This window comes from Mustela nigripes, chromosome 13, assembly GCF_022355385.1.
Source record: "Mustela nigripes isolate SB6536 chromosome 13, MUSNIG.SB6536, whole genome shotgun sequence".
NCBI lineage: Eukaryota > Metazoa > Chordata > Mammalia > Carnivora > Mustelidae > Mustela > Mustela nigripes.
Genome location: NC_081569.1, coordinates 49,819,766 through 49,832,120, shown reverse-complemented (window position 1 = coordinate 49,832,120; position 12,355 = coordinate 49,819,766). Strand labels below are relative to the sequence as shown.

The 12,355-nt window shown below is 47.2% G+C and overlaps 1 protein-coding gene, 1 non-coding gene and 1 pseudogene across 2 annotated transcripts; 2 read left to right on the top strand and 1 right to left on the bottom strand.

Moving 5' to 3' along the window:
* Nucleotides 1-1,069: 1,069 nt before the first annotated feature.
* Nucleotides 1,070-1,453, bottom strand: LOC131999592 (NADH dehydrogenase [ubiquinone] iron-sulfur protein 6, mitochondrial-like; annotated as a pseudogene).
* A 1,878-nt stretch (nucleotides 1,454-3,331) lies between these two features.
* On the top strand, nucleotides 3,332-12,033 carry PNP (purine nucleoside phosphorylase). The gene is made up of 6 exons (XM_059372424.1): nucleotides 3,332-3,574; nucleotides 6,425-6,594; nucleotides 10,005-10,108; nucleotides 10,311-10,486; nucleotides 10,603-10,793; nucleotides 11,375-12,033. The coding sequence occupies exons 1-6, from the start codon at nucleotides 3,564-3,566 to the stop codon at nucleotides 11,599-11,601; spliced, it is 879 nt and encodes a 292-aa protein (XP_059228407.1). The 5' UTR covers nucleotides 3,332-3,563; the 3' UTR covers nucleotides 11,602-12,033.
* LOC132000353 (U12 minor spliceosomal RNA) lies at nucleotides 7,572-7,721 on the top strand. Its single transcript, XR_009399257.1, has one exon. It is a non-coding gene; the product is annotated as a U12 minor spliceosomal RNA (small nuclear RNA).
* Nucleotides 12,034-12,355: the final 322 nt, after the last annotated feature.

Sequence of the window (12,355 nt, the reverse complement as noted above, 5' to 3'; positions counted from 1 at the left end):
TGCTTGAACAAAACAGACCCCTGGTTTTCTCCTATCTTACCCTCCATACCTACAGATGAGTCTATAGATAATAAGACTTAGAAAAAAATATTTTGTGCTCCCCATATCCTATGGGATATATGTAGGCATTTGTCCATGCCTACAAGTGGCAGCCTTGGACATTTTACTGCCTAGATGATGTAGTCTTTGAATATTATTGAAATCCGGAGCCAATGGCCAGGAAACAATTCTTGAGATGTCTTTGGTGCAAACAAGTGATTTATGAAAGCACAGGGACGGGACCTGTGGGCAGAAAGAGCTGTTGCACTGGGGTTGTGAGGAATGGTTGATCACATACTTAGGAGTTGGGGGAGGCAAGGAAAAGGGGAGGTGTCCAAAAGGACTTTGATATGCTATAGAAGATTCTCGGGATGCTAAAGGCCTTGCTACTGTCAAGCTAGGCTTGTTTTTTCTTCTAGTAAGTCATCAACCTTAAGACAGTTGGGAATTTCCTGGATTAATGTCATACTCTGCCCATTGTCAATGGGCTGCAGATCAAGAAGAAACTTAATTTTGTTTACTTTCCTTTCTGTCCTGGTTTCCCACATCACTCAAGGAAGGGAGGGTGATGTTACGGCTCCAGGAAATTGAGTTATGGGTCTCTGGGAGGTAGGCTATTGATAAGAATGCTCTTTTTCTTGTAAATCACTAAGACATTGGTAAACTGATGGAGACTCATGTCTTGCAAGACGGTGATCTCTATTAAAACCATTTGTTTTTTCCTTCCCTTAGTTTTAGGGCAGTCAGGAACCAGGAGTGCCTGAGGAACACAGATCCCACTTGGGGAGAGGTACATTGTGGGGTGTCAGCCCATGCTTTGTCCTCAGCTTGCCTTCTGCTCCCTCATCATAGTCAGAGAATGACAAGACAGTGTCTCCTAGAATATCTAGTTTCTCCCTTCACTGTATTTCAGTTGGTTACATGGATCTCTCCTGCCCTAAAGACACTCACCACAGAAACAAGAGAGCTCTTTCCATTAAATGATTTCCATTAAACAACCTCCCATGGGGCGCCTGGGTGGCTCAGTGGGTTAAAGCCTCTGCTTTCACCTCCCCGTCTTCGTGTCCTTGTCCAGGTTTATGTACACTTTCGGGTGGCCAAGAGCCCCCCCCGCCGCCGTCACACGCGATCACACGATTCCCAACTTCGCTCACGGGCTGCTCAGCGATCAGGTCAATGGCAAAGTTTTCATTCACCTCTTTCTGGCGACCCTCGAACCGGACCTTCCTGTAGTCCGCATCGTCGTAGACCTGGCCGGTGTGCGTAGTCTTCTCCCCGGTCGGCGACGTGCGCACCCCAAAGCACCGGGCGCCCCGGGGCAGGCTCAGCGCCGCCGGGCCGGTGCGGCCCAGCAGCCGGCAGAATGTCACTGCCGCCGCCATCTTGTGGCTGACCCTTGACCCGGCGCACCGACACGCTGACGCATGCGCACCGTGTCGCAGGGCCCCGGCGGCCCGACTTCGCGCGCTTCGGGGCGTCGCGCACGCGCGCTGCGCTCCGGAGGGAGCGTCCAGGGAGGGGCCGCGGGCCGGTCGTGATCCCAGGGTTCTGGGATTGAACCCCGCATCTCTGCTCTCTGCTCTCTGCTCAGCAGGGAGCCTGCTTTCCTTCCTGCCTCTCTGCCTGGCCGTGATCTCTGTTTGTCAAATAAATTAAAAAAAAAAAAAAGACCTCGCAGATGATGACTTCTACAAATAGGAAGATCATCATTCTGGACAATCGCTATGGACATCCTATATTATAGGATACAATCCTAACGAAGGTATGGGTTTCCTTAGAATTTCATGATCTTTTTTTCTGGCAGGACCTGCCACAAATGAGGTCATGATTAGGAATCTGTCCTGGATGGTTAATAGAATAGCCAGATCCACTGTGAGGACCATTATTAGAGCACAGTGGTCTCTAGATTCCCTTGCTTGAGTTGTACCAGATGACAGAAGAGTTTTGGATTACTTGCTGGCTGCTCAAGGAATCTGTGCCATCCCCATGACTTCGTGCTGCACCTAGCGTAACACCTCACAAACAGGCTCAGTTGAAAACCACCAAAATACTTAAACTTGTCATCATTAAAAGAATTCTTTTCAGTCCTCTAAGTCAGTTTAAAGTTTTCTTTCAGTCCACTTTTCAGTGGACTCCCCACAGGACTTGGAGCCCTTCTAAGATCTGGATTACAAATAATCATATTTATTATTATACTTACATGCTCCTTTTTAATTATAATTAAATCAATGATGCTTTGTATTTCTCACTGTTGTTTAGCCATTCAAGATGTCAAAATTATGGTCACACAGAGGTTTAAATGATCAACCTACAACTAACCATTGGCAATCCCTGAAGACAAATCAACTCCATGGACTTTTTTTTTTTTTAACTCCATGGATTTTTAAGATGAGGACAATGTCTAAGACTTGCTTCTTAAAAAACTCTTTGTTGCTATGACTGTAAGCTCTCCATGACATTCATCATCTATAACATTTCATTTTCCCTCCTCTTTGGGACATGCATGACCTTTTAGGAATGAACCTTCTGAGCTAGGTGGGTAACAGATGACCCAGTGGCTGATCATCAATGCTTTCCAAGGAAAGATGTTGGTCAAAAGGGAAAAAATATGAAGTGGAAAACCTGGAATGGAATCACTACTGTCAGGAAAAGTGGAACCAGGAGGCTTTTAGGGAAGTGGGGCTTATGTAGATCCATCTCTGCACAGAGCATAAACTTTAAATATAGTTCGTTGCCAAACTGCAACATCTTGGCTTCTTGCAGCCCCGGAAAGCAAACTGGAAATTCAACGGAAATTAGACTCTCTTAGACAATCCTAATTTGGCAAAACAATTTATGTAAATCTTCTTGGACTTCCCCGCCCCCCCCCTTTTTTTTTTTAACATTTTCCCTTCAGCGGAGCACAATTTGGTTTTCCTCCCAAATCCAAGTCTCCCAAATTGCAATTCCTAAGACCCCCAATAAATTTGTGTTTGCCTTGCATCCTCGTTGCAAATTTTGAACCAATTCAGATACAGGCTCACTTAATTTTATTCTGCAGTTGCAAGATATAAGGTTTAAATTTTTGTCTTTTCAAATTTCTCGCGGTTCGCTCTAGACACAACCCGGAATGGAGTTACAAAGGGTTTCGGCTTGTGACCTGGCTTGTAACCCTCTTCCCGAAGAGGCTTGCTTTTGGGAAACTTCGGCCTTGCAAACGGAAGTGGGGGCTGGGATGCTGTGCTAGAAGCCTCCAGCGGGTGGGGTGGAGCGAGGTCAGGTTCCGTGCAGGGAGAACTCAGATTAAGTAGTTAGCCCAACCTCGGGCGATTGAATCTGGGTGTGTCACCATGGAGATGGGGCTGGCTTTGCGTGTTCGGCTGCCATTGGCTGGGGACTCCGGGCTGGGCTGAGAGCCAGCTGCGAGTAACTGCATTGACTGGGCACCTCGCTCCCGGCCGGTACAGCTCAGCGCGGAGCGGCTCCGTGGACCGCATCCGAGAGGCCAAGGGCGGTCTCTTCCACAGGGCGGCGGCGGCGGCGCCATGGAGAAGCGGTGAGACGGATACCAGGCCCAGGGAATCTGGGAGGGGGAAACTGCTGTCCCCGAGATGTGGAAGCCTAGTACCGGGGCCCCGAGGGGGCCAAGAGGGGGAACGAGTGCCCTGGAAATGCAGAGAGGCTTGGCGGGGAGCCAGGTGTCGCGGCCGCGCGGCGCAGTACTGGGGTGGCAGGAATCGAGCAGGGCTGGCGTCACAGGAGCATGAAGGGGACCCGTGTAGTGTAAATACGGTGTAGTCTACTCGGGAAAGGAACCGGTGTGTTTGTGTGGGTGTGCGCGCGCGCACTGAGATCCAAGTGTCAGGGGGGCGTACGCCCTGTCCCCCAGCCACCCTGACACGCGTACCGGGAAGAGGTCTTCCCACCCCGTGTGCTTTTCACAGATGTACGTTGTAGGGTCTAGGTAAAACTGCGAGGTGTTTTTTTGTTTTTTTGTTTTTTGTTTTTTTTGGTGACCGTTTTCAGAGGAGAGATCCTGAAGTCCCACACAGCGCCTCCCTTCCCTTCAAATTGGAGATCCAATTAAAATAACTTCGAGTCCCGGCGCCTGACTGGCTCAGGCGGTAGAGACTCTGTGACTCTTGATCTCAAGAGTCCTGAGTTCAAGCCCCACCTTGGGCGTGGCGCCTAAAGTTTAAGACTTCTAAAATTTGAGGGAAAGAATGCGCGCAGGAGCAGAGGGGAGAGGTAGAGGAACTGGGAGGAGCTGAGTAGGGAGCCCTCGGGGAGACTAGATTAGAGGACCCTGACTTCATGGACTGAGCCTCATGATCCGAATTGAGACTCTTAACCAACTGAGCCATCCAGGCGCGCATCCCACCTCCTTTTTTTTTTTTTTTTTTTTTTTTTAAATTAAGTAAGTTGAGGATGGAGTTTCCAAGGAGAGAAGGAAATCCTTACTTATTGAACTGAGCAAAAGATTGCCCATTCCTTCCACCTCGCACCTTGGAAAACTGTGCTTTGGTCCCAGAAATTGCATTCCAAGTCACCAGCATTGGGGATCACAGTAGCTCTTGGATGCACTGAGATCCAGGATGTTCTTGGGGGACTGATGGCCCATGAAGAAGTTGTATAAACTGTTACTAGATATGCTAGATGTCCAGAGCTTCTCACTTTCATTTCTTTTGCACCTCTTGGGGATTCTATTTGATGAACCATTTCATTGCTTCTTTGCATCATCCTGTGGCCCCAGCCTCATTATCCACCCCCCCCATCCTTCATCCAGTTACTACCCTGAGAGTATCCTGTTCAACTGTAGAGTCATCTGGTTTCAAAGCCTCTGCTTTTAAATAAAAGATTTCCTTTGAAGGTTTGGTTAGCTGTCTTCAGCTCTGTCACATCTCAGTCCCAGTCGCAGCCCTCCCTCCCCTGCCACCCCATCTTTGTTTTTTTTTTCCAGTTGGGTGTTTGAGAATTGGATTGGAATTGTGAGAAGAATTCTCAGTTGGTTCTTGGGTATGCATGGGTTCTGAGTAAGTGTCTATGGTTAGGTCTTTGAAGAGCAGAGAACCTTGGTGAAGAGTAGGGTGATGGGAGAGAGCAGGGTGGAGAACACAGATGGGGAAAGTAGGAGAAAGGTTCAAGTGCTGTGGTCCTGAACCTTGATTTATGGAGTGTAAGGCCTTTGGAGCTTACTGATAAGTTTCTAAAACATTTTCAGACTGCACCTGTAAGACAGGTGGGGCTGATGACGTTCCTTTGCTTTATACTTGAAACACAGGTTATTTGCTTAACCAGGCAAAATTGAGACTAGAATCCAGTTTGAGTTTGCATTCCTCTAGACCATAAATTCCTAAACCTGGTTTTAGAATCAGAATTACCTAAGACACTTCTGTAAAGAATACAGATCCTCGGGACTCTCCCCAGAATTACGGATCTCTAGGGGTGGGCTTACAGAATTTGTAACCAGCTGCTGTTGAGAAACATGAGGCATTTAGTTCTGTTGGAGCTGTTGACAACCAAAGCTCCTTTTTTGTGCTTAATCTGGTTGCTGGTGGCAAATTACCCTTTGTAATTCCATTGAACAGGATCTGTGTTGGTCTGAGTATCCAGGCAGTATGGATGTGGGGGAAATAACAGGCACATAGAATTTTTTAAAAATTTATTTGACAGACAGAGATCACAAGTAGGCAAAGAGGCACGCAGAGAGAGAGGAGGAAGCAGGCTCCCTGCTGAGCAGAGAGTCCAGTGCAGGGCTCGATCCCAGGACCCTGGGATCATGACCTGAGCCGAAGGCAGAGGCTTTAACCCACTGAGCCACCAAGGCGTCCCTGGCACATAGATTTTTATTAGGAGTGTTCCCATTGCCTTTTATCCCTGCCCACAGGGTAGTCTTAATTACATTTTGAGTATCCTCAGTGATAGACTGGATAAAAGGATTCTATTGGGCTTGTCACTGCCCTAAAGAAGTCTTAATCCTGAGACCCAGCCATTTTAGCCTCCTTGATTTGATTATTTTACTGTACTTCTCTGTAGACTCTATGGGCCTTTCCTCTCTAAATCTTTGCCGTAGAGAGAGATACTAAACCTGCCAAGGGTAGCAAAACTGAAGTTGGGGCTTGGGGTCAAGGTGGAAACATAGGTGTCATTAACTTATGCCAGGCTCTGGAATGAGGAGGGAGTTTCCAGCCAGACTTTTTCTCGGTGGGTCTGATTCAGAAAGAGGAGTGGGTGGGTACTTCGTGTGGTATTTCCTGAGAGTAAGGATCGCCCCTCTGGGACTGTTCTTTGTCTAGCTTCTGTGTCTCCTACCACCCTGGCACACCTCCCAGCCTTTTTGCATGGAAAGTCCTTAGTCTGTGTTGGGTTGGGAGAGAAACTTACCTTGATTTTCCTTTTCTCCTAGATTTACGTATGATGATTATCAGGAAACGAGTAAATGGCTTCTGTGCCAAACCAAGCACCGACCTCAAGTGGCGATTATCTGTGGCTCTGGGCTAGGGAATCTGGCCAATAAATTAACGGAGACCCAAAGCTTTGACTACAGCAAGATTCCAAACTTTCCCCAAAGTACAGGTGCTGGCAAGGGTGGGGGAGGAATTGGACCAAGGGATACTGATGAGAAGGCGTGCTTCTTTCATGCCTGCACCTGCTTGGCCTCTACAGCATTTGACTAAGGACAGCTTGTTTAAGAGAGGGGGAAAAGAGGAACACCTGGGTGGCTCAGTTGGTTAAGCATCTGCCTTTGGTTCAGGTCATAATCCCTGGGATCGAGTTCTGCATCAGGCTCCTTGCTCAGTGGGGTCCCTGCTTCTTCCTCTGCTTGCTGCTCCCCCTGCTTGTGCACGCTCTCTCTCTCAATCTGTCTTTAAAAAGGGGGGTGGTGGTGGTGGAAAGAGACCACCATGAATCAGAGTGACTTTAGAAGGAAATACCCCCAAAAGAAATTTTGTAATAGACAGGGCAGGTGTGTGGCAATGGTACCACATGATGACATATTTCCAGTGGTGTAATGATTCTGAATTTCATAAAGCTTTGCAGCATCTCACTCCCATGCTCCTTACCCCCACACACTATGTAGACACTGCATCTGCACAGCCCCTCTCATTTCTTTTCAGTCTGCAGATTAAATGGAAAGAGTAGTGCTCCTAGGGACAGTCAGGGAAGCCCTACCATTCCCAATCTCCCCAGCTCTAGCTCCTGTCCCAGGATAAGGTGCACACTGGTGCCCAATAATAAATGAACACGCAGACTGCCATGTTCCTGTAGACAAAATACACAGATAATGCATGGATACGCAAGACCTGATTGACACTCACCTTTTGGAAGGGGAAAGGAGCTGATGTCCCCTATGCACATGGAGCTCTGTGGGGTCTGAGGATGGCATATCCAGCATCTTAATAGCAGCTAGAAAACTCTAAGCCTACCCCTCAGAACAGAGGCAGGTAGGGAGTACTTGTTGGGCTCATGGGTAGAGTATGCAACTCTTGGTCTCAGGGTTAGGACTTCGAATCCCCTGTTGGGGAAGAGTTTACTTAAAAAGGGAGGAAGCCATGCCTTCAATTTATGAGTAAGGAAAATAACAATTCGGGGTGACGCCCAAATCCTTACTGCTAACATGGGATAGATTTTTGAGTGGGTAAAGATTGCACCTAAGGTGATGTACCTACTTTACAAGATGCCTGGGAGTCACGATCTGCTCCTGCTCGTCCCCTTTCACACTGAGAGTAGGCTCATATGAAAGTAATAAATGAGGCTGGGAAGTTTCTATTACTTGTAAGTAATAAACTGGATTAACCTTCAGGGTTTAAGCCCCCCCACCCCTAACTGTGGGCAACTCCTGGAGCGGCCACGCACTTCCCTTTGCTACTGCTACTCTCCCATGTTGGCTGAACCTCTTAATTTACTGACATTTTTCCATTTACTACCTATGAAACTCTGTTTTCACCTGTGGTTCATGAATTTTAGGTTAGTGACCTTAGCCGGTTCTCTGGGGGAAAAAGAGGGGAGGGCAGATAGACCAGGTAAAATAAGGGCAAGAGTGGTTTATTTGGTTTACTTATTAATTCTCAGATAACTAATATCCATTGATTTGTTTACTCATGTTTTATTTTATTTTATTATTATTATTTTTAAAGATTTTATTTATTTATTTGACAGAGATCACAAGTAGGCAGAGAGGCAGGTAGAGAGAGAGGGGGAAGCAGGCTCCCTACTGAGCAGAGAGCCCGATGTGGGGCTCCATCCCAGGATCCTGGGATCATGACCTGAGCAGAAGGTGGAGGCTTGAACCCACTGAGTCACCCAGGTGCCCCTTACTCATGTTTTAAATTCCTGTCTTCCTTACCCTTTTCTCTAGGAGTTAAGACTTTGCACAGGTATTTTTCAGACCCTATGAAGCAAGATTGGGAGACCAGAGCACAGAGGTGGGAATGGGGGGTTGGGGAAAGAAAGATTAAAAAGAGGGGGAGGGTAGGGCATCTGGGTGGCTCAGAGCCACCCAGACTCTGACTCTGACTCCTGGTTTCAGCCCAGGTCTGATCTCAGAGCTGTGAGATGGAGCCCAGAATCCTGCTGACTTTCAGTGGGGATTCTGCTTAAGACTCTCTCTCTCTCTGACCCTCCCCCTGTGCACCCTCTCTCTCTCAAATAAATAAATCCTTAAAAAAAGAGAGAGAGGGAAGGCAAAGGGCAAAGTTTTCTTTATCAACCTATTTTTTTATACTTTCGTTTTCCTAGCTGTTATCTCTGCTCTATTACTGGCAGGTTTTTTTTACTTTTTTTTATAAGCTCTTTTGTCTCTGACCATCCATCAACTTTTCCTCTTGATTTTGGTTCCTCTCTCACACCACCCATTCATTGCCTCTTGGTTAGGTGGTCGAGTCCATTAGAGGAGAAATGCCAGAGAAGGGAAATGGTAATAGTGGTTCTTATGTCTGTGTGGGAGTTATTTGGCACTCCCACATCCCTGCAGGCCCCACTAGGGGCCTGTATTCCTACACGATGGTTTTGTGGGTCATAATGGAGGTGACTTAGATGGGTCCAAACTCTGCCCATTTGCCTGCTGGTCAGTAGCCTCTTTAGGAAGCTAGAATATACCATGAGCTCCCTTTTAAGAGTCAATTAAACCATGGTTTAGTTAGGGTAAGAAATAAGAAGAGGGGTACCTGGGTGTCGCATTCAGTTAAGTGTCTGCCTTCGGCTCAGGTCATGATCTCAGGGTCCTGGGATTGAGCCCCTCGTCAGGCTCCTTGCTCAGTTGGGAGCCTGCTTCTCCCTCTCCCTCTGCCTGCCGCTCCCCCTGCTTGTGCTGTCTCTCTCTCTCTGTCTCTCTGTGTCAAAGGAATAAATAAAATCTTTATTTTATTTATTCCTTTGACAGAGAGAGAGAGGTCACAAATAGGCAGAGCAGCAGGCAGAGATAGAGGGGGATGCAGGCTCCCTGCTGAGCAGAGAGCCCGATGTGGGGCTCGATCTCAGGACCCTGAGATCACGACCTGAGCCGAAGGCAGAGGCTTAACCCACTGAGCCACCCAGAAAGACATTTTGAGAATTTTTAAATTTTTGGAAAAGTAATATGTAATGACTACATTTACTGCAGTCATTATTTCCCACTTACTCTTATTTTTTACTCACTTTCATTCTCTTGTGGTATGGCCTTCTTATCCTTTTGAAGTTTCTTTAAAAAAAAAAAAAACCCTCCTTCTTTTCCTTTGCTACATGCATGCTTCACATTGAACATCCTTACTCCCATAGCCCCAATCTCAAGATGTATTTATATGCTTATTTGTAGGCTTATGATTGATTTATTTCTGTCTCTGCCAGACTTCAGCTTTCTGAAAGCAGAGAGAAGAATGTTTTCTTCGGCTTAATTACATCCTCACATGTTGGGCGCAATGAGTTGGCTGGTAGTGGGTGCTCGTTCAGTGGATATGTATCCTATGAAGGCATCACCCTATTCTTTCTCCTTTCTGTTTTGCATACAGTGCCAGGTCACGCTGGTCGACTGGTGTTTGGATTCCTGAATGGCAAGGCCTGTGTGGTGATGCAGGGCAGATTCCACATGTACGAAGGCTACTCGATCTGGAAGGTAAGTCAGGTCAAAGCCTGGATGGATCTGGAAGGAGGGGGAGAGAGTTCTTAATCCTATTTTATTACCTAGATTCCTGGGCTAGATAGGTTTTAGGCCTTTCCTTTCTCTTCTTTCCTGATCTGTATCTTGCCTATCTGTGTGAGTGGGTTGGTGACATTGTTAAGAACACTTTATGGTCTTTTGTCTTGTGCTTTGTAAGGTGACATTCCCAGTGAGGGTCTTCTACCTTATGGGTGTGGACACCCTAGTGGTCACCAATGCAGCTGGAGGACTCAACCCTGAGTTTGAGGTCGGAGATATCATGCTAATCCGTGATCATATCAACTTACCTGGCTTCAGTGGTGTGAATCCTCTTATGGGGCCCAATGATGAAAGGTGTGTATCTTGCTTTGTAATTTTTTTTATAGCTGGGTAAGGTTTAAGGATTTGTCTGGAAATCAGGAGCGGGCTCATGTGGTTCCAGGAATCTGAGATTCTAACCTGTGCTCTAGGTTCGGACTTCGTTTCCCTGCCATGTCCAATGCCTATGACCGGGATATGAGGCAGAAGGCTCACAGTGCCTGGAAACAGATGGGGGAGCAGAGAGAGCTAAAGGAAGGCACCTATGTGATGCTGGCAGGCCCCTCCTTTGAGACTGTGGCAGAGTGTGGGCTGCTGCAGAAGCTGGGGGCAGATGCTGTTGGTGAGCAGGGGAACTTTGGCTGGAGGCTCGAAGAGGGAGGGGCGTGGTAAAAATAGGGATGGAAAGGAGTAAAAAATGATAGACCTCAATGGTGAATTGGGAGAGGATCTAATTTAAGGGAAGATTGAGTTAAAGTGATTTGAAAGGTGTTGAGATTTGGTGTCTTGTCAGCATTAAACCTCCCCACCCAGCACCTCGGGCTTTAACAGCCGTAATGCTAATGACCCATCCACGATTCCATGACTACTTCTAAAGATTATTCTAAAAAAATAGTATTATAGACCACTTTGTGTACCTCTGGCTGGAAGATGGAACCTCATCCTTAGAATTGACTTCAGAATAACCAGAAACAGATAGAGAAGTAATCGTAGTGTTTATAAGTGATGTGTAAGGCCCTCTGAGGCCCCACTCACTGAAGCAATACAGAACAACCCAAGCCAGACAGGAAATTAGCTGCTTCTCTGGATGATTTTTTGAGATACTAAATTGTCAATGAGGTAATGAATGGAGATGAGGCCAGAGGGTGAGGAAAATAGTCCTTTGAGGATCCTGATGGTTGATTTCCTCTCTCTCCTCATCAGGCATGAGCACAGTTCCAGAAGTTATAGTTGCAAGGCACTGTGGACTTCGAGTCTTTGGCTTCTCCCTCATCACTAACAAAGTCATCTTGGATTATGAAACCAAGGAGAAGGCCAATCATGAGGAAGTACTGGAGGCTGGAAGACAAGCTGCAGAAAAGTTGGAACAGTTTGTCTCTGTTCTTATGGCCAGTATCCCACCACCTGCCAAAGCCTGTGAGCTGGAGTGATCTGGCCTTTCCCTAATGGGATCCAAGTAGCTGCTGTCTACTTTGGTCCCTTGCTGGGGTCATGTGCCTCTGCCCTTCAGTAGTAGGAGAAAGGAGAGGAAGATCCCTGTCCTTCACCTTCACCATTTCTCCCACCAGACCATTCTGCGCAGGCTTTTTTTATCGTTACCTCAAATCATTTATCAGTTCCCTACCCTCTTCTTCAGGAGCTAGAGCCCAGCCCTTGCTGTGTCTATGGCGGGGGTGTGACCGGGGCTGTTGAACTTGGCACAGTAGCTACTGCTGTCCTTCTGATGTAATGCATTCACATTCCTGGGGACTCGGTTCTGACTCCTCAAAAGCAGGAGAGCCCCCCGTAAGGGCCATCACAGTCCAATACCCCTAGGACTTTTGTATTCCCATATTTTGAGAATAAAAAGAAAGATGAAATAATTCCTTCATTTTTATGTGGTTTGGGATGAGGGTAGGGGCACAGGCCCAGTTTGGCATCAGAGGTTGAGATCCCATGTCTTGTGTGACTATCTGCTTCTAAGACAAGTGGCGAAGAACTGAGATGGGTGGCGTGTGACTGCATGGAAGCATGAGGAGAGCCAAGACGGGAAGATACAGATGTTAGAAGGTAAAGAAGGAAGGGCTAACATCTGGCACAAGACGGCCCCTTTCTTCAGACCAGTCTTGCCTCTGTCCTTTGCCTTCTGATTGCTTCATGCCCTGTCTACACTCTGATGAATATCTGAATTGCTTCACTGGTCTC

Coding starts and splice junctions, on each gene's coding strand:
- PNP (XM_059372424.1), top strand. Junction 10,487..10,602: donor ATGGGGCCCAATGATGAAAG/GTGTGTATCTTG, acceptor CCTGTGCTCTAG/GTTCGGACTTCGTTTCCCTG. Junction 10,794..11,374: donor GCTGGGGGCAGATGCTGTTG/GTGAGCAGGGGA, acceptor TCTCCTCATCAG/GCATGAGCACAGTTCCAGAA.